At 46.7% G+C, this 20238-nt stretch overlaps 1 protein-coding gene across 1 annotated transcript in view; it reads right to left on the bottom strand.

The window, feature by feature from the left end:
• LOC137522810 (somatomedin-B and thrombospondin type-1 domain-containing protein-like) overlaps positions 1-19747 on the bottom strand; it is a 68683-nt gene extending 48936 nt beyond the window's left edge. Inside the window, exon 1 of the mRNA XM_068242908.1 lies at positions 19274-19747. Coding sequence (XP_068099009.1) covers positions 19274-19502 — 229 coding nt within the window. The 5' untranslated portion in view covers positions 19503-19747. The remainder of the gene's footprint in view (positions 1-19273) is intronic.
• Between the last annotated feature and the right edge of the window lie 491 nt (positions 19748-20238).

The raw sequence follows: 20238 nt of genomic DNA, 5'->3' as shown, positions 1-20238 counted from the left end.
TATGTGTGTCAGCTTCCCCATATGCAAAGCGGCAAGCAGATTGCTGCCGTTGTCGCACACCACGTTGCCTATCTCCAGGTGGTGCGGGGTCAGCCACTCATCCACCTGTTTCTTAAGAGCAGCCAGGAGAGCTGCTCCAGTGTGACTCTCCGCTTTGAGACAAGCCATGTCTAAGATGGCGTGACACCGTCGTACCTGGCATGCAGCATAGGCCCTGCGGAGCTGGGGCTGTGTAGCTGGAGAGGAGAACTGCCACTCAGCCAAGGAGGAGGAGGAGGACAGCAAAGAGCATGTAGCAGGAGGAGAGGAGGTGGCAGGAGGCCTGCCTGCAAGCCGTGGAGGTGTCACAATTTGGTCCGCCGCTTTCTGCTTGCCATCGTTCACCACCAGGTTCACCCAATGGGCTGTGTAGGTAATGTAGCGGCCCTGCCCGTGCTTGGCAGACCAGCCATCCGTGGTCAGGTGTACCCTTGACCCAACGCTCTTCGCAAGAGATGACACCACTTGCCTCTCAACTTCACGGTGCAGTTGGGGTATGGCCTTTCTCGAAAAATAAGTGCGGCCTGGCATCTTCCACTGCGGTGTTCCGATGGCCACAAATTTACGGAAGGCCTCAGAGTCCACCAGCCGGTATGGTAACAGCTGGCGAGCTAACAGTTCCGCCACGCCAGCTGTCAGACGCCGGGCAAGGGGGTGACTGGCCAAAAGTGGCTTCTTCCGCTCAAACATTTCCTTCACGGACACCTGACTGCTGCTGTGGGCAGAGGAGCAGGAACCGCTCAAGGGCAGAGGCGGAGTGGAGGAGGGTGCCTGTGAAGGTGCAAGGGAGAAAGCGGCAGAAGCAGATGATGCACCTGAAGGAGGAAGAGGAGAAGGAGGGTGACTTTTCTTTTGTGTGCTGCTGCTGCTTTTGCTCAGGTGGCCATCCCATTGCTGTTTGTGCCTTTTCTCCAGGTGCCTTCGTAAGGCACTTGTCCCTACGTGAGTGTTGGCCTTTCCACGGCTCAATTTTTGTTGGCAGAGCGAACAGATGGCTTTGGTCCGATCTGAGGCACACACATTAAAAAATTTCCACACCGCTGAGCCACCCTGGGATGTGGGCACTATGGGGACCTCAGCAGCTGATGCTGAAGGGCAAGTTGGCTGGCTGTACATAGGTGGCGATACATGGTGCCGGACTCTGCCACCAGCTGTTTCTGACGAAGAGCTGCCCCAGCTTCTTTCAGCAACTTCTCTCATCCTACTACTCTCTGACTCCCCCTCTGAACTGTCCCCCTCTTCATCTCCTCTATTGGGAACATACAGAGGATCCCTATTACCGTCATCATCGTAGTCATCCTGTCCAGCTTCGCTTGCCTCAGACAAATCCAAACTTGCACCATCAGTAGGTCCTTCATCCTCCTGACACGTTACATCCATAGTGTTGCCGCGTAACTCAGACATATTAGCTGGTGAAAATTCATCTGGCTGTAACAACAATGGCTGTGCATCAGTGATTTCAACACTAAATAATTCTTGCGAAGTGTCAAATGCAGCGGAAGTGGTGCTAGTAGTAGCGCTGGTGGCTGAGCAAGATGAGGTGTTCTGTGTCGCTAAATACTCAACCACGTCCTGACAATCTTGGGAGGTGATGGGACGTGCCTTCTTCCGAGCACTGTACTGTGGGCCAGGTCCACACGAAATTACATTTACACGACCTCGCGCAGACCTGCCGGGTGGCCTTCCTCTGCCTCTGCCACTACCTCTTCCTCTTCCTCTACCTGTTTTGTCCATATCGGGTATGCACGGAGTGGTATATCACACTGCGTGCACTCACGTAGGTTCACTTAACTGCACAGGTATGCGCACTGATGCGGTGGGTTCACTGAACAGTACAGGTATACAGTGGCAGGTTCACTGAACACAACAGGTATGCAGTGGCGGGTTCACTGAACAGGTATACAGTGGCGGGTCCACTGAACAGAACAGGTATACAGTGGCGGGTCCACTGAACAGAACAGGTATACAGTGGCGGGTTCACAGAACAGGTATGCAGTGGCAGGTTCACTGAACACAACAGGTATGCAGTGGCGGGTTCACTGAACAGGTATACAGTGGCGGGTCCACTGAACAGAACAGGTATACAGTGGCGGGTCCACTGAACAGAACAGGTATACAGTGGCGGGTCCACTGAACAGAACAGGTATACAGTGGCGGGTTCACAGAACAGGTATACAGTGGCGGGTCCACTGAACAGAACAGGTATACAGTGGCGGGTCCACTGAACAGAACAGGTATACAGTGGCGGGTCCACTGAACAGAACAGGTATACAGTGGCGGGTTCACAGAACAGGTATACAGTGGCGGGTCCACTGAACAGAACAGGTATACAGTGGCGGGTTCACAGAACAGGTATGCAGTGGCAGGATCACTGAACACAATAGGTATGCAGTGGCGTGTTCACTAAACAGGTATACAGTGGCGGGTCCACTGAACAGAACAGGTATACAGTGGCGGGTTCACTGAACAGGTATACAGTGGCGGGTCCACTGAACAGAACAGGTATACAGTGGCGGGTCCACTGAACAGAACAGGTATACAGTGGCGGGTCCACTGAACAGAACAGGTATACAGTGGCGGGTTTACAGAACAGGTATACAGTGGCGGGTCCACTGAACAGAACAGGTATGCAGTGGCAGGATCACTGAACACAATAGGTATGCAGTGGTGTGTTCACTAAACAGGTATACAGTGGCGGGTCCACTGAACAGAACAGGTATACAGTGGCGGGTTCACTGAACAGGTATACAGTGGCGGGTCCACTGAACAGAACAGGTATACAGTGGCGGGTTCACAGAACAGGTATGCAGTGGCAGGTTCACTGAACACAACAGGTATGCAGTGGCGGGTTCACTGAACAGGTATACAGTGGCGGGTCCACTGAACAGAACAGGTATACAGTGGCGGGTCCACTGAACAGAACAGGTATACAGTGGCGGGTCCACTGAACAGAACAGGTATACAGTGGCGGGTTCACAGAACAGGTATACAGTGTCGGGTCCACTGAACAGAACAGGTATACAGTGGCGGGTTCACAGAACAGGTATGCAGTGGCAGGATCACTGAACAGGTATGCAGTGGCAGGATCACTGAACAGGTATGGAGTGGCAGGATCACAGTACAGGTATGCAGTGGGCTGAGGGCTCACTGAACAGAACAGGTATGCAGTGGCAGGATCACTGAACAGGTATGGAGTGGCAGGATCACAGTACAGGTATGCAGTGGGCTGAGGGCTCACTGAACAGAACAGGTATGCAGTGGCAGGATCACTGAACAGGTATGCAGTGGCAGGATCACAGTACAGGTATGCAGTGGGCTGAGGGCTCACTGAACAGAACAGGTATGTAGCCAGGAAGAAGTTAAGCCTAACTAATCTTTCCCTATATGAGAGACTGCAGCAGCTCGCCCTACTCTCACTAATGCAGGCACACGAGTGGCCGTAATGGCCGCCGCTGCCTGCCTTATATAAGGGGGGGTGGGGCTCCAGGGGCTAGTGTAGCCTAATTGGCTACACTGGGCCTGCTGACTGTGATGTAGAGGGTCAAAGTTGACCCTCAGTGCATTATGGGGCGAACCGAACTTCTTCCGCAAAAGGTTCGCGTGCGGTACCCGCACGCGAACCACCTACGTTCGCGGGAACCACGTTCGCCGGCGAACCGTTCGGCCCAACTCTATTGTTTATAAGAAAACATCCATATCCCTCTCAGTTTAGGTTCCCTTTAAGTGTATGTGGCTGGCATTACATTCTTTTGCTTTTTTTTTTTTTAATCAATCACATAAAACAGCTGCACTAAAATGTATCCATATTATTGAGACATCGGAGGGTCAAAGCAGAACAGACTTCAAATCCAAAATCAGTCAGGTTTCCCAATGTCATATAACGATCCACTGTGCTAGAAGACTAAACAAACAAAATATGCTACTGTTTGGCTCATCCATTGCTCAGCTAATGCATAAGAGAAAGTTATTAGGGATCACAATGCTACATGGAAAAAGCATATCCAGCAACCAACCAGATCGCATGTTCATACTTAGCTCCAATAAAAATAAAACTTGCACTTAACCCTGCCTAGCTAAATATGCTTATTAAAAAGCTAGCGACATCTGAGTCATGTGCACTTCTTTGGTGCTGGAATGAAGCATACACTGTCACATACAGCAGACCACAGGCTGCATTGTACTCCCAGCAATTCTCATATATTATACCACTTCAGGAAGTTTATAACTCGTGCAAACATACTTTTACACATACTACCAAGTTTGGAGTCCTGTTAATGTCCTCTTAATACAGAATAGTCCATAAAAGGCAGCAATAGAACCAGAAAGGTCAGACAAAACCCAGATACCTTTTCCCTCTCAGATATGCTTCTGTGCAAACATATACTACACAGATGCTGAAATATGTCTCAGCTCCACATGTTTGCCGGACTAATTTCTTCCCTAACGTCGACCTATGGGCACATATATATTGAAGTCGCCTCTACTTTTTATTCTTCTCTATTCCATAGCCTCAAATAACACTTAGCGTCTTAGCCCCATTTAACTACACTGTACCCATGAATTTCTAGTGGTGACATGACACTGCGGCTTCTGTCTTGAGTTTTCCTCAGCTTATGGAGGCGTCCATATGCATCTTTACAGTAGCCTGGCCTCCTATGGTCACTGTTGGGAGGCAGCAGGGTATCATATACATATTGTCCATTGCAGGGTCTGCTGCCACTCATCAGACGAATGGCAAAGGAATCCACTATCCATAAAAACTCTATAAGGTTGGAATTTTCTGTAGTGGACCACAAGGGACTAACAAGTATGCAAAGGCCTTTCTGTGTGTCCATTGTCTACTGCAGGCAGTGGGCATCTGTTGAGCGAGGCCTTGCATGGGCTTAAAGTGCATTTGTAGCCAAAAGTTCTAATCAAAAATGCACCTTTCTCCATCTCAGCTATGGTATGTGCCTGTTTGTTTGACAATTTACAACTAGCTAGAGTAAGGATGTGCCTACAGGCACCCCTGCTGGTGGCTCTAAACTAAAGTCATTTCTGTTAGAGCACAGGTGTCGAACTCCAGGCCTGGAGAGCCAGATCCATGTCAGTGTTTAGGATGGACTGTGAAAGAGAGGAATGTGTTCTACCTGATGAACCACACCTTTCCTGATTCAGACCCATCAATGCATTTGAGCTGTGTCAAAAATGTGTGAGGACCTCGGCCCTCGTAGGACCGGTTTGACAACCCTGTGTTAAAGGGATGTCGGTTCCCATGGAATTTCCCTATATCACTGCTATATTAATCCACATACCACTATCTCTGCAAGCATTACTGCTGCCCTTTCAGCATCTTTTTAACCAATAGCTGTTGGGTGAGCAGATGAAAAGTAAAATGACTGACTAGTGAGGTAAATAACCGACCTGTGCGCGGTAAACCCCTCACTGTGTGTAGCAACTTAAAGTTCAACTCATCAAAATAGTAATACAATTCTATATTCTATAGATTGTATTGTTCAGTTGCATCAGCTTTATCTGTATGCAACATTTGAATGAAGGAAAAAATCTTGCTATGCTTACTTGTTATAAAGTAAAATCCTTTATGTGAGGTCTTAGTCTTAGAGAGCATTGGTATATCAGCACTGTACAGTATATTAGCACCTCTTTATACTTATAAGTAAACTATTGGCTTAGGTCAGAAAGCCGTGGAAAACAGAAGTGATGCAGCATTGATTTGTAATAAATGTCTGCTGTTAAAGTGGACTTGAACTCTTGAACAGGACAGAAGGAAACATAGAGAAATGCACCCTGTATGTATTTAGAGACTTTAGCCTGTCTAATTCCCCCTCATCTGTGTCTAATCACAAGTTGTAATTTGAGCTCTCCCGTGTGGGGCCTGACTGTCATGGCAGAGTTGGCAGATAAAGTTCATTTAAAAGCACAGGATGTTAACAATGATTTATTTTAAGATTTGTATCAGCTGTAACAAAGACATTTTTTTTGTTTAAAGGTTATTATGCTGTTGCGTATCTTTTAGAGCAGAAAGGACTTCTGAGTTCAGGTCCGCTTTAAGAAGCTAATGTTTTTATCTGGGTCATATTAGAATACATTGGGGCAGATTTAGCAAAATCATTGAAAGGAAAATGGAGAAGTGGTGCAAAAATGTTCCCACTACAAAGAGTACAACAGTTGTGTCATTCGGGCCTGAATTTCTTCCAGAGGTGCCACGTATGGTTATTTTGGACAAGCATGGAGACCCTCCCGATCTGACCCCTGTATAGTTTTTATACAAGGTTAATCCTTCCGCCCCCCTTTTCCCTCCCCCCCTCCCCCCCCCTTTCTTAATCCCCTTCCCTCGCTGAAACCTCCCCCCCCCCCCCCCCATTCTCCGATCCTCATCATTCCTTCTCTCCCTCTTCTCTTTCTCCTCTTTTTCCTTTTTCCTTACCCTCTGCCACGGATCTGTATGTTTAGCTGCTGGTGAGAAAAACTCAATGTGAAATAGGACCTATGTGTGTGTCCATATAATGAAGGGCGAGGGTGAGAGGAACTGCAGTGGAACTAATGGGAAAAATTAATGTTTTCTGGTGGGATGAGGTTAGCAGTCACACTTACCTGACCAGCGTAGTAGAGGAGGAGCCAAAGGAACCTGTAAAAGGATTGGCCCCCATACAATAGGCCACGCCCTGAGGAAGACCGGAAACGCCGGTCGAAACTAGTAGGCGGCTTGTGCTGCGGCTGCACCGCCGATCTGGCGCACCACGGAGCGTTCCTCGCCGTTGACAGGCTCAAGTCCTGATGCTGACCACCCTGTGTGGGAACCAAACCGGCTGGCCCTGCTAGGCTATACCGAGCGGAAGCAGAAATCTTTTCTAGCAGTGCAGAGGCGGAGGATGACCGCAGAGCACGACTGAACGCCGAGAGCCTGAGTGGAAACCTCATTGCTACAGTCTTGTTTGAGATGTCGGCGCGGATGGGAAGCCTGTCTGTGGATGGGGGACAATACATGCAGATGCAGGGGCCCCTGTAGAGAGGTACCAAAAGTCCTGAAGCCTCGGATCTCACTTAAGCTGCCAGAGGTGTGAGTATCAACAAGTCCTGAGTGACTGTGCTTCCAAACTGCGGACTGCTTTGCAGTGCTTTGCTTGCTTTGCTACGCAAATAGGAGGAACTTTGCTCTTCATCAATGGACCTGTGACCTGAGGTTTTGAGACCTGCTACAGTCTCTGTGGGCCCGTATGCGTGTGGTGTGTCTCCGTGGAGTGTTTGGTTGGAGGTGTGATGCAGTTTTTGTACAACAGCGCTGTTTTTTATATGCTGTGCTTTGACACGCTTTTTACATTTTGGTATAGTCACTGAGCAATCAATAAAATAATCCTTACATTTTTCACGTCAACTCTGTCACGTTTGGAATTGTTTGATACAATTGTGGCGGTTGGGTAAAAATTACCTAGTGAAGGTGGTGTAATGGGTGAATTATGGTCAAACAATTTTCCCCTCCCCAAAACCCCTCTTTACTGCCATGGCAGAGTTGGCAGAAAAAGTTCATTTAAAAGCACAGGATGTTAACAATGATTTATTTTAAGATTTGTATCAGCTGTAACAAAGACATTTTTTTTGTTTAAAGGTTATTATGCTGTTGCGTATCTTTTAGAGCAGAAAGGACTTCTGAGTTCAGGTCCGCTTTAAGAAGCTAATGTTTTTATCTGGGTCATATTAGAATACATTGGGGCAGATTTAGCAAAATCATTGAAAGGAAAATGGAGAAGTGGTGCAAAAATGTTCCCACTACAAAGAGTACAACAGTTGTGTCATTCGGGCCTGAATTTCTTCCAGAGGTGCCACGTATGGTTATTTTGGACAAGCATGGAGACCCTCCCGATCTGACCCCTGTATAGTTTTTATACAAGGTTAATCCTCCTTTTGTCCTAGAGAGAGGCCTCTGTGGCACTCTCTGATTATATACCTAATATACTCAGCCTTCTGGCTCTAGAGAGGGTATGGAACTCGGCTTAACCCACTACCTTCCCTCCAAAAGAAAGGAGCATCCAGTATATGTGATGTAAATGAGACATGCTGCTCAGCTTATCAATCTTATATAACTGGGATCAATTAAACAATTCATTCTTCTATCCTGAGTATACTATGTTCAGATCCAGCTATAGCTGCACATTATCTTGACAACCTAAAATGTAATTCTCTTTCTATCCTCTTTTTAATGCTATAAATAAATATCCGTGACACAGAAATTATTTTGCAGTTAACGGTTATTCAGAATGATCTTTAACTTTTCATTTAAATTTTCAGCCAATTATCTTCAATTACCAAGAAGTTCAAATTTAATTTATTTGCAAATACTATCTTTTTAAATGTTCTCTTTTGGGAGTAAGGACTGCCACAACATCCAAATCAGTGAGCTGCATTATGGGGCGGGAAATCTTGAAAATCTTTTTGCACAACTTGGTCCATATGCAATTAACTTTTTCTCATGAGTTATCTCCTAGGAGATAATTGTAATACTCCCTTTAAATACCTTTTAAGCATTTTACAATTGAAAAAGTACCCAAAAGTTGGTAAACAAAAAGTACTATCAAAACTATTTTGAATATTTTCTTGCTTGTTGGGGGTTTAAAAAGCATAAAAAGTGAATTGCATATGGGCTAACAGACCCAACTGAAATTTTCTGTTAGCCACAATCAGGATTATCTGGTGTTTGTGAGAAATTACAATAATGTTTGCCAAGAATCCTTTTTAAAATGATATTACACATTAGGGCCAGTTGGGTGTGGTCTGGTGTCATGGAAAGATTCCAAAGACTTACTGTAACAACAGAAGTAGTTCAGGCTATACCTTTAACGACTAATGCTAGGTACACACGATAACATTTTCTGGCAGATTTACCTGCCAGATCAATTTTTTCGATATGAATTTCGATCAAGTTTCCGATCGATTTCCATAGAAGTGAACGAAAAACTATCGGAAAATCAATCGAAATTCAGATCAAAAATCGATCTGGCAGGTAAATCTGCCAGAAAATTGTATCCTGTGTGCCTAGCATAACTGTAACAGATTTCTTTGCAAGCTTTCGACTTTAAGTTTCTTCTTCAGGCATGATACAGAACTGGATCAGAATCATACCATACAGTTCTGATCCAGTTCTGTATCATGCCTGAAGAAGAAACTTAAAGTTCCAAAAGCTTGCACAGTTAGTCATTAGAGTTGGGCCGAACCTCCGATTTTAGGTTCGCGAACCGGGTTCGCGAACTTCCGCGGAAGGTTCGGTTCGCGTTAAAGTTCGCGAACCGCAATAGACTTCCATGGGAATGCGAACTTTGAAAAAAAAATAATTATGCTGGCCACAAAAGTGATGGAAAAGATGTTTCAAGGGGTCTAACACCTGGAGGGGGGCATGGCGGAGTGGGATACACGCCAAAAGTCCCCAGGAAAAATCTGGATTTGACGCAAAGCAGCGTTTTAAGGGCAGAAATCACATTGAATGCTAAATGACAGGCCTAAAGTGCTTTAAAACATCTTGCATGTGTATACATCAATCAGGTAGTGTAATTAAGGTACTGCTTCACACTGACACAACAAACTCACCGTGTAACGCACCGCAAACAGCTGTTTGTGTAGTGACGGCCGTGCTGGACTGGTGCGCACCATGGCGAGAGTGCATGTTTTGGTGGCTTTACAGCCCATATGGTCGCCTGGCTGATGTAGCTGAATGACAGAACAGTGACTGTCCAGCTGATCAAATTTGGTCTGACCACAATGAAGCAACGACCTTATTATCTTTTGTGTGCCCCCCGAGACACTCATCTATGCGCCGGTCATTGCTTAATTGTGATACACAAGCCCCTTCACCACGGCAAGGTAATGATCACGAAGGGGAATGGGCGCATGTACATGCCTTTTCTTTTGTTGTTGCAGCTGCCCGCAGTGCAGCCAGAAAAATTAGGCAGTCATGTACACGCACCAGAAAAATTATTACAGCGGCCGCTGCTAGCAGCGGCCTAAAAAATTCAGCAATCCGCCTGGAGTCCCGGACCCTGTTGGTGGTGGTGGAGAAGGTAGTCAAGCGGCCTGCAGGCAGGCATGCTGTGTGGAGGGACTGGGAGCGACTTAGTTTTCTTGGGGCAGCCCAGGCAGCCAGCCACACGGCGTGCAGGCAGAGATGCTGTGTGTGCGGGGACTGACTTAGTCTTGGGGCGGGCAGCAGCCCTCCGGGATCCATGCCTCATTCATTTTGATAAAGGTGAGGTACTTAACACTTTTGTGACTTAGGCGACTTCTCTTCTCTGTGACAATGCCTCCAGCTGCAGTGGTGGGTTCACAGAACAGGTATGCAGTGGCGGGTTCACTGAACAGTACAGGTATACAGTGGCGGGTTCACTGAACAGGTATGCAGTGGCGGGTTCACTGAACAGTACAGGTATACAGTGGCGGGTTCACTGAACACAACAGGTATGCAGTGGCGGGTTCACTGAACAGGTATGCAGTGGCGGGTTCACTAAACAGGTATACAGTGGCGGGTCCACTGAACAGAACAGGTATGCAGTGGCGGGTTCACTGAACACAACAGGTATGCAGTGGTGGGTTCACTGAACAGGTATGCAGTGGTGGGTTCACAGAACTTGTATGCAGTGGCGGGTTCACTGAACAGTACAGGTATACAGTGGCAGGTTCACTGAACAGAACAGGTATGCAGTGGCGGGTTCACTGAACAGTACAGGTATACAGTGGCGGGTTCACTGAACACAACAGGTATGCAGTGGCGGGTTCACTGAACAGGTATACAGTGGCGGGTTCACTGAACAGAACAGGTATACAGTGGCGGGTTCACAGAACAGGTATGCAGTGGCAGGTTCACTGAACACAACAGGTATGCAGTGGCGGGTTCACTAAACAGGTATACAGTGGCGGGTCCACTGAACAGAACAGGTATGCAGTGTCGGGTTAACTGAACAGGTATGCAGTGGTGGGTTCACAGAACAGGTATGCAGTGGCGGGTTCACTGAACAGGTATGCAGTGGTGGGTTCACAGAACAGGTATGCAGTGGTGGGTTCACAGCACAGGTATGCAGTGGTGGGTTCACAGCACAGGTATGCAGTGGTGGGTTCACAGAACAGGTATGCAGTGGTGGGTTCACAGCACAGGTATGCAGTGGTGGGTTCACTGAACAGGTATGCAGTGGTGGGTTCACAGCACAGGTATGCAGTGGTGGGTTCACTGAACAGGTATGCAGTGGTGGGTTCACAGCACAGGTATGCAGTGGTGGGTTCACAGAACAGGTATGCAGTGGTGGGTTCACAGCACAGGTATGCAGTGGTGGGTTCACAGCACAGGTATGCAGTGGTGGGTTCACAGAACAGGTATGCAGCCAGACAGGAACAAGTTAAGCCTAACTAATCTTTCCCTGAGAGACAGTCTGCAGCAGCTCGCCCTACTCTCACTAACGCAGGCAGCACACGAGTGACCGTAATGGCCGCCGCTGCCTGCTTATATAAGGGGGGGAGTGGCTCCAGGGGCTAGTGTAGCCTAATTGGCTACACTGGGCCTGCTGACTGTGATGTAGAGGGTCAAAGTTGACCCTCAAGGTGCATTATGGGGCGAACCGAACTTCCGCAAAGGTTCGCCAGCGGGACGCGAACCACCGAAGTTCGCGTGGAACCGTTCGCCGGCGAACCGTTCGCCCCATCTCTATTAGTCATTAAAGGTATCACCTAAACAACTTTGGTTGTTATGTCTTCGGATACACATTAGGGATGATCAATAAGATTAAATAACTTCTCCTTGCATTCAGATTTCATGTAAATGATATGCAGCTTGAAATTGGACTAATCAAAATAACTTCCTGTCAAATTTTATTAGTCCAAGTTCATGCTGCACAACATTTACATTAAATTTAGGAGTAATTATTGGCATCTCATTGATCATCCCCATTACACTTTACATTCGATAACTGATGTGACTGATTGACCCACTCACCTCATATTACACATATGGCTTCTATAGTTCGGTATACTAAAAGCGAACATTATTCCATGCTAGAAGTCATAGAAATATAAGGTCTTTATGTACTAGTATTGTTTGGTATTTGATTCCACTGAATACACTCTTGCTTGGCACTGGATTTACACTGCAGAGTTAGTCCTGGGGCCCCACTGGCATTGCTTTACCAGTGCTTGCCAATCAAAGCGCTGCAACAATGGAACTCTATGGGGGGTGGACTCACTTACAGCAGAGCGATCGCAATGTGCTAAATGCAGGGTGACTGCATTAATGCAGAGCCTAATCACAATCGCTCTGGGAAGCGTTTGCAAGTGTTTTGTGATTTCCCAGAAAGCACAGCCAGTGCGCCCCCTAGCCTTATAGAACTGGAGTATAGAATTCTGATAGAAGATCACCACTTCCCTATTTTCCACTTTTCTAACGTCAGATTTCCAGTACTTAAACATTTGTTTGTTTGTTTTGCTTTGTGATGTAACTGATCCTAAAATAAGGACATGCTGATGAAGCTAAGTGTTTACCTCTCCGGGAACTGTCTTTTCTGTTGCTGAGTTTAGTTAAAAAAAAAAGTTTGTGATCACTTACACATTTACACATTTTCTTATTTTTAACAGAAACAACACAGTTTACTACACCCTTCACAAAGGAGCATGAATGGAAGTAAATGGCCCAGATCAGAGAGAAGGCCAGAAATCAGAGAAAGGCCAATAACATGGAAACGCTGGAGATGGGTAAATGTACATAGACACTGGACAGACAAATCTAAGTTTGAGGGGTTCATTTCATAAAGAAAATTCCTGAGACATAAACCAAATCAAAATAAGTTGGAGGAGTGCTTGGAGCCATCTGGCAAGCTTGGTGGAGGCAATGGGGTTGCTGTGGTGGAGGTAATGGTTCTCCATGTTGGCCAGCTTTGCTCCGGACACAGAGGTATCGCATAGACTCATGAAGAGTTTCCATGGTAAAAAAATTCTAAAAATATAAATGTGCTACTAAAGTAAACCATACCACGGCCAGAAGCCTGCAGCAATAACTGAGGGTTTGACATACATTTCACGTGTCACAAATAACTTCCTCTCTATCGCTCGTTATTTCTGTTCCTCCTGTCAGGCCAATGCTCAGCGTGTTCACAGATCAAAGACTGGATCCTCTTTTACCACCTCCCATGCATCTGCTATACTATACACAACATGGAGTGCCGTAATCCCCATAAGCGCTGATGGACATGCATAGAAGTGTTTCTCTCAGAGACAAAATGAAATACATTACAATAACAAACCTCATAATAAGAGAAATATACCATGTTATGCTGGGAATACACGTTAAGTTTTTACTTTAGATAGATGGGTTCGATAGATAAATTCCAACCTGTTGGATCTGGTCGATTCTACTTTCGTTTCGATTCTCCTCATTCAAGTGAATGTAATTGATAAGAAAAGATAAGGAATCGAGAGGAGAATCGAGCAGTGAATCGAGAGTAGAATCGAACGAAAGCGAAAACGACGGCAAAAACAAACGCAAAAACGCATTGTGAAGCAATTAGTGAAGAAGACTTAAAGGGAACCAGAGAGGATGCAATATACATACCTGGGGCTTCCTCCAGCCCCATACGCACGGATCGCTCCCACGTCGCACTCCTCCGCTGCCTGCATCAGCCGCCACCGGGTCCCGTCATTGCCGCGAGTCGGCAAGTCGGCCGGCGGACGCGGCCAATTCTCCGCATCACAGGGTGCTCTCCCCATACAGATACGCATGTGGCTGTTAACTGCGCAGCCGCATGCGTACATGTATGGAGGGAGCCCCTGTGATGCGGACAATTGGCCGCGTCCGCCGGAAGTGACGGGTCCGGTACCGGCGGATCCAGGAAGCTGAGGATGGCGGCGTGGGAGCGATTCAGGCTTATGGGGCTGGAAGAAGCCCCCGGTATGTATAAAATCTGTTTCTTTTTTCACCCCCCGTTCCTCTCTGGTTCCCTTTAACCGGAGAATATAAACCATTTTCAGTAAGTATACTCTATGAGTTATGGTGATATTTAATTACATTATAGCTGGGAAGTCCCCTGGCCTGTGATTAATTGGAAGATCCAGCAGTAGCGATATAACTGACAGCTGACCAAAGGTTTCCCTCCAGACAGAAGAGGAACTCTGAAAACCTAAGCAGAGATAGTTGAAGTACAGCCACTCTTCTAAAGCCTGCTACACACCATGCAATTTCCTGTCAGATCGATGAGAATGCACTTGCATTAGATGTGTCCATTTTCCAACCTGCATAAAATTATCAGAAAATGCAATTTGCCCATTTCCAAGCTGCATAAACTAGCATCAACTCAGAATGCTGCTTACTGTAGCATTTAGGAGAATGAATAAGCTAATAGTAATTACTATGTACTAGTAGGCTCTGCACAGCATGGACAGAAATGCTTCCCTTCACATCTCCTCAGTTTATACCCAAATCAACCAGTAATGAAAATAGATGTATGGGGTATTGTAACATCACCTTCCCATTTGAAAATACTGACCTTCATCACTTATGAGGCCTATAATCCAGGCCTGCTACTTTAGGGTTTATCAGTATTTTTATGGTAAGAATGGATAACTTCCAATCGAGATCCTTACATTCAGGGTAGGTTATACACCTAGTGACACCTGCATGCATAGGGCCTGCACTGGTCATGAAGTGAAATGCCAGTAAACCCCCGCAATCCTGCAGTGCAGAGTCAGATATGGTCCCTGGAGGCATACGTGAATTTTGGGCACCATGGAAAATCGGCTGCAGGAACAGTGCCAATAGTAGAATATTGGTAAATTTACTTTACTATTAAGGCTTCTTGCACACAGGGACGTTACAGGCACACGTTAGTGCAGCCTGTAATGCTCCCCCAACGCACAGCAATGTAACACAAGTGGGCTGTTCACACTGCCCACGTTGCGTTACATTGTAACGCAGCAAAGTGCTGCATGCTGTGCGCTCTCCGCGGCTAAGTCGCGTTAGACTGTTTGCATATGCTCAGTCATGTTGGGGAGGAGGGGAGAGAGCGGCCGGGCACATGGCTAATTAATATTCACTGCACTAAGTGACGTGCAGTGTTTACTTCCTGGAGCGGCCGCTATGTGCGGCGATTGGCCGGGCGGGACCACGTGATGCCGCATGCGTCCAAGAGTACGCATCACGGACGCCAGAGTGAGCTGCACAACGCGGCTCACTCCGACGTCCACACCAGAGCGCACCAGGCGTTGCGTTAGGGGCAGGTTATGTGCCCAATAACGTCCCCTAAATGCAACGTCCTGGTGTATAACTAGCCTTAAAGTGTTAATATTTATTAAATAAATATTGGTAATTGTTACTGATATTTTTCTATAGCTAAACCTACCACCACTCTCACTCAGAACCCCCCACTACCTATGCCTAACCCTAACTCCCCCTGGTGGTGCCTAACCCTAACACCACCCCTACTGGTGCCTAACCCCAAGAACCCCCCTTGGGGGTGCCTATCTCTACATACCTCCTGGTGGTGCCTAACCCTAAGAAATGAAAATGACCGGGTGCCGCCTGGCGCCCGAGTTTCCCCTTTGTTACCGGCTTAAAAACAGAGAAAAAAAGCTGCAAAAAACCCTACAATTATCGGGCATCGCCTGGCACCCGAATTTCCCTTTTGGCACCAGCTTGCAAATATTTTCAATTAAAGTCTATGGCAGCGCCAGATTTGCCCGCTACACCGTGGAGTCCTACTAGGAATTTAAAAACCACCAGACCATGATGTTTATATTTCTACCATCTTCCCCATGCACAGACTATCTACATGGTGATACCATAATCACAAAATCATTCACCATCCAACATTCAGGCTAGGTTCACAGTAGGACGTTGCGTTGTGATGCGACGTTAAAGCCGTAACGCAACATTACAACGCAACGCACCAAAAAAGTGGTAACGCAGATCAATGCTGCATTGCCGTCGCATTAAGTTGGTACAGTAAAGCATACAGGCAATGAAAAGTATGCTTTCCTGTACCTGGTAACGTTTAGCAGTCACGCACTGCAGCAGTGTGTACCATAATGCAACACGTTACAATGCGACACTATTGTTGCACTGTGAACGTTGCATAGACTTCTTATTGCAGTGCGGTAAGCTGCATTATAAGACTATAACGCAGCACCACAACATCCTACTGCATACCTAGCCTTAGTGTTTCGGCTTCCTTTACCTCCAGCAGCAGTGTGTTCAGTTGTTAAAATACATACTGCATATATGAGGAATTATATTTATATGAAGGCTAAACCTATTCAGCTGTAAGTGACTGAATACTCTGCCATTAATGACTTCAATTATAACTAAGAGTCAAAATGGGTGAGTTCATATGTGTACATATGATTAAGCTTATCTTTATTCATATTAACAGATTATTTTTAGAGAACAGTAAAGAAAACCCCCACAATGAGTCACTCCCATATCACAGTAACCAGTTTCTGCAATTCCCTGAGGCCTCTTTTCCATGGACAGTTGAACTGTGTGCTCAGAAAGCAATTACCAGGCAGCAGTGAGCAGTTACCAGGCAGCAGTAAGCTCTTACCAGGCAGCATGGAGCTGTTACCAGGCAGCAGCAAGCAGTTACCAGGCAGCAGTGAGCAGTTACCAGGCAGCAGTAAGCTCTTACCAGGCAGCATGGAGCTGTTACCAGGCAGCAGCAAGCAGTTACCAGGCAGCAGTGAGCAGTTACCAGGCTGCAGCAAGCAGTTATGAGAGGCATTTCACTGCCTATCAACTGCCCATGGAAGAGGAGCCTTATTCACATATCTGTGGTTTCAAAATACAAATGCATTTGAGGTGCATTGACCTACATTGATTTTAGTGTGAACTGCATCAGACTAAATAGTTATTCATGGCTGTTGCAGTTCAGGTGCAGAAGAAACAGGGACGTGTGAAAATGGGAATGAGCCCACAAGATTTACTAACTGAGTAGCGTGCCCTTCTTAGGTGATGAGGAAATGACTACACAGCAAGTCAAGTGACTAGGGGCCACTGGTATGTGCTAACTGCAATCATCTGTACAGGAAGTGACAGCATTCTGCATTTGTGTTATGTACGTGTTTACACAGAAAACACACACATAAAACAAATGCTGCCTAACGTAAAATGTATTTGTTTGTGACAATAGTAACTGCTGTTTTTGAAAGGCAAAAGTCTAAGGCTGGATTCGCACTGCACGTTGCATAATGCAAGCGTTAGAATGCAATGAAGCCTGGACATAGACATTAACCTGCTAATAGCTCTGCACGCATTATCTTGAGTTACATATTATGTGCCGGGGCGTTATCTAACAGCATACGCCGTTTTTCTGCCTAATGCAGCTGTACAGAGCGACACTTGGAACCTTTTTATATTTACCTGTTCCTGGCGGCTGGATCAGTTTCTCTCTTCATCCACCGGTGGCGCTGCACTCCCGGCATCCTCTTCTGAGTTCCTATCACCAAGGGATGGTGTCAGCGTTGAGACTCTTCCATCACCCCTTTTCCACCACTGGACGGCGCTGCAACGCTGACACTATCCCCAGAGTTACATCACACGCCATATCATGTGATCGCAACTCAGAAGAGGATGTTGGCATTGCAGCGCCAGGAGTGGAGGAGAGGAGAAGCCGCCTGGCGCAGGTAACTATGACGGCTCTCTGTATACCCTGCCAGGCTGGAGAAGGCACACTTCCCCAGCGGCAAAAAAAAAAAAAGGCCCTGCAGCACACATATAGCTTTGCTATATGTGGCTGCTAAAGGGTTAATACAAAGCCTGCATGCAGCGAGTTAGAATAACGTGATCTGTTACAACGCAGAGATGTGAACAGGGCCATAGAATCGTATGCACAGTGAACTGACATGCAGAATGACTCTGCAATGCAATTGATGCAGTGTGACCCTTCGGCTACGTTCACAGTGATGCGACGTAATGTAATGTGCAGCTTACCACACTGCAATGCAATGCGCAGAACCACTTTCCCTTGCATTCCTGCTGTTACTGTACACCTAGCCTCAAGGCTCTCCCATACACCATCTTCATTGCCACTTATTACAGGGGTTCAGTCATTTTGATCAAATCTGCCTGAACATTGTACAATCTTTTGAAGGCATAATTTGATTTTCTATTGATCTCAAGAGGTGGTATTATCAATAGCACAGTCAGGAACAGTAATTATTGGTTACTATGCTGGATGAACAGATTGCTCATCTCATATTTACCTAGAGAAGTGCAAGGAAATTTGCTGTAAAGCTGCTGCATAAGTGGAGCAGTTCCTCAGAGCAGCCAATCCGAATCTTTGCTTTGGGAATCTGCTCCCTTTCTTGCTCCAATTTTATCTGCACTTGTTTTGATCAATCCACCTTTTCTGATTGGAAAATACAGTGCAATCTCAACTCTAAACAGAGACTGTGGGCTGGTGCACACCGAGCGGCTTTTTGGGCGTTTTCAGATCCGCTTGCGGCTGCGGATCTGCTTGGTCAATGTATCTCAATGGGGTGGTGCACACCAGAGCGGCAGGCGTTTTGCAGAAACGAAAAATGCCTGGGTGAGGCATTTTTTGGATTGCAGATGCGTTTCTGCCTCAATGTTAAGTATAGGAAAAACACAAACCGCTCTGAAAAACGGCACTTCAGAGCGGTTTTGCAGGCGTTTTTGTTACAGAAGCTGTTCAGTAACAGCTTTACTGTAACAATATATGAAATCTACTATACTGAAAACCGCAGCAGCAATCCGCAAAACGCTAGCAAAACGCCTCATAAAAATAAAAAAAAGCGTTTAAAAATCTGCTAGCGTTTTGCGGATCTGCTAGCGGGTTTTGGTGTGCACCAGCCCTGTATCTGTTCTTTTCCGTCACAGCTGAAACATTTATCAGAAATTATAGGTACAGACTCTGCAACAAATTAAGTTGTCACTGCCCTTTAGGCTATAGAATTCATCTAATGGATATTTTACCCAGCGTTCTATGTGCTATGCTAAAACACCTTCCCTTCCTAATACAATGCATGTGGGTAACCACAAATGTTCATTTATAACTGAATTATTGCAAATGTCCTTCTGTTTTAAGAAGGCAATTACACCAAGCTAATACAATGCAGTTTGGCATTATTATTATAAAGCACCTGGCTTTGATGAGGAAGTTATTGTCACACGTGGACCTGTCATCCCGTGATGTCACAGGACAGGTGGCAGGCAAGTCCCCTAGGTGTCCCCTGAACTTACAGTGACCCCAGCACTCACCGCTGCCCCCGCACAGCACTCCGTAGTCCTCGCAGCAGTCGGCGCTCCGGTGACAGTAGGTGTCGCAGTAGCATGTGGCTCCGGTGGGACTGAGCCCGGTGCAGGCGTTGTTCCTCCCCGGGCAGCATCTGGGATGTCCGCGCCTGGCACAGATACAGCGAGCCCCGGGCACCTGCATAGCCCATACCGAGCAGAGGATCAGCCATAGCCCGGAACTCCTGAGCTGCATCCCGGGACATCCAGAGTCAGGATACAGAGGAGGGAGGGATGCCCAGGCGCTGAGCTATGAGGACTGTCCCCAGCTTCCACTAGCACCAGGCAGGGAGTTGTGGCTCTAGCTGTGTGCCGGAGCCATACATCAGGTCACATAAGGTCACTGCTGCTGTGTGAGTGTGACAGGCACCTCTATACAGCTGTTCTAGGTAATAGCCCGATGCATGGCTCTGCTGGGAGCTTTTTGTATACAGCAGAGAGAAGGCTGTATGCAGCCCATGTCTGCAGCAGTGCCAGCTGATTGGTGTCCCCTCACACAGGTCCAGCCCACAGAGGAGATGGATGGCGTGAGTCTGCCGTGCCTGGGATCTGCATTTAAAGGGACGGTTATAGCCCTGCTTGTATCAACACAACACAAACATTAGAATTGCAGGTGATAACTTTTATTGGCATTGACAGTTATTTTTTCTCTTGCTTGAGAAGTGTTTTGTTAATTTTTCAAGACTTAGGGCTTGTTCACACCTAGGATGTTTTCACCTTTTTTTTTTAAGCGCCGGCGATTTGCAGAATTTCTCTAAAAGCGCTTGTGCAGTGATTCCCTATGAGAATGTTCACATATGAGCGGTTCAATTCCGATCCACTCACCAAAGCGATGCCTGTACCATTTTTGGGGCGATTTGCCTCAATAGAAGGTATAGGGAAATCGCAAAGCGCTTGAAAAAATGCTTTGTATAGCGATTTCCCCAGTGCTT

The sequence above is a fragment of the Hyperolius riggenbachi genome, chromosome 1 (assembly GCF_040937935.1).
Source record: "Hyperolius riggenbachi isolate aHypRig1 chromosome 1, aHypRig1.pri, whole genome shotgun sequence".
Lineage (NCBI taxonomy): Eukaryota > Metazoa > Chordata > Amphibia > Anura > Hyperoliidae > Hyperolius > Hyperolius riggenbachi.
This window is presented reverse-complemented; position numbering and strand designations above follow the sequence as displayed.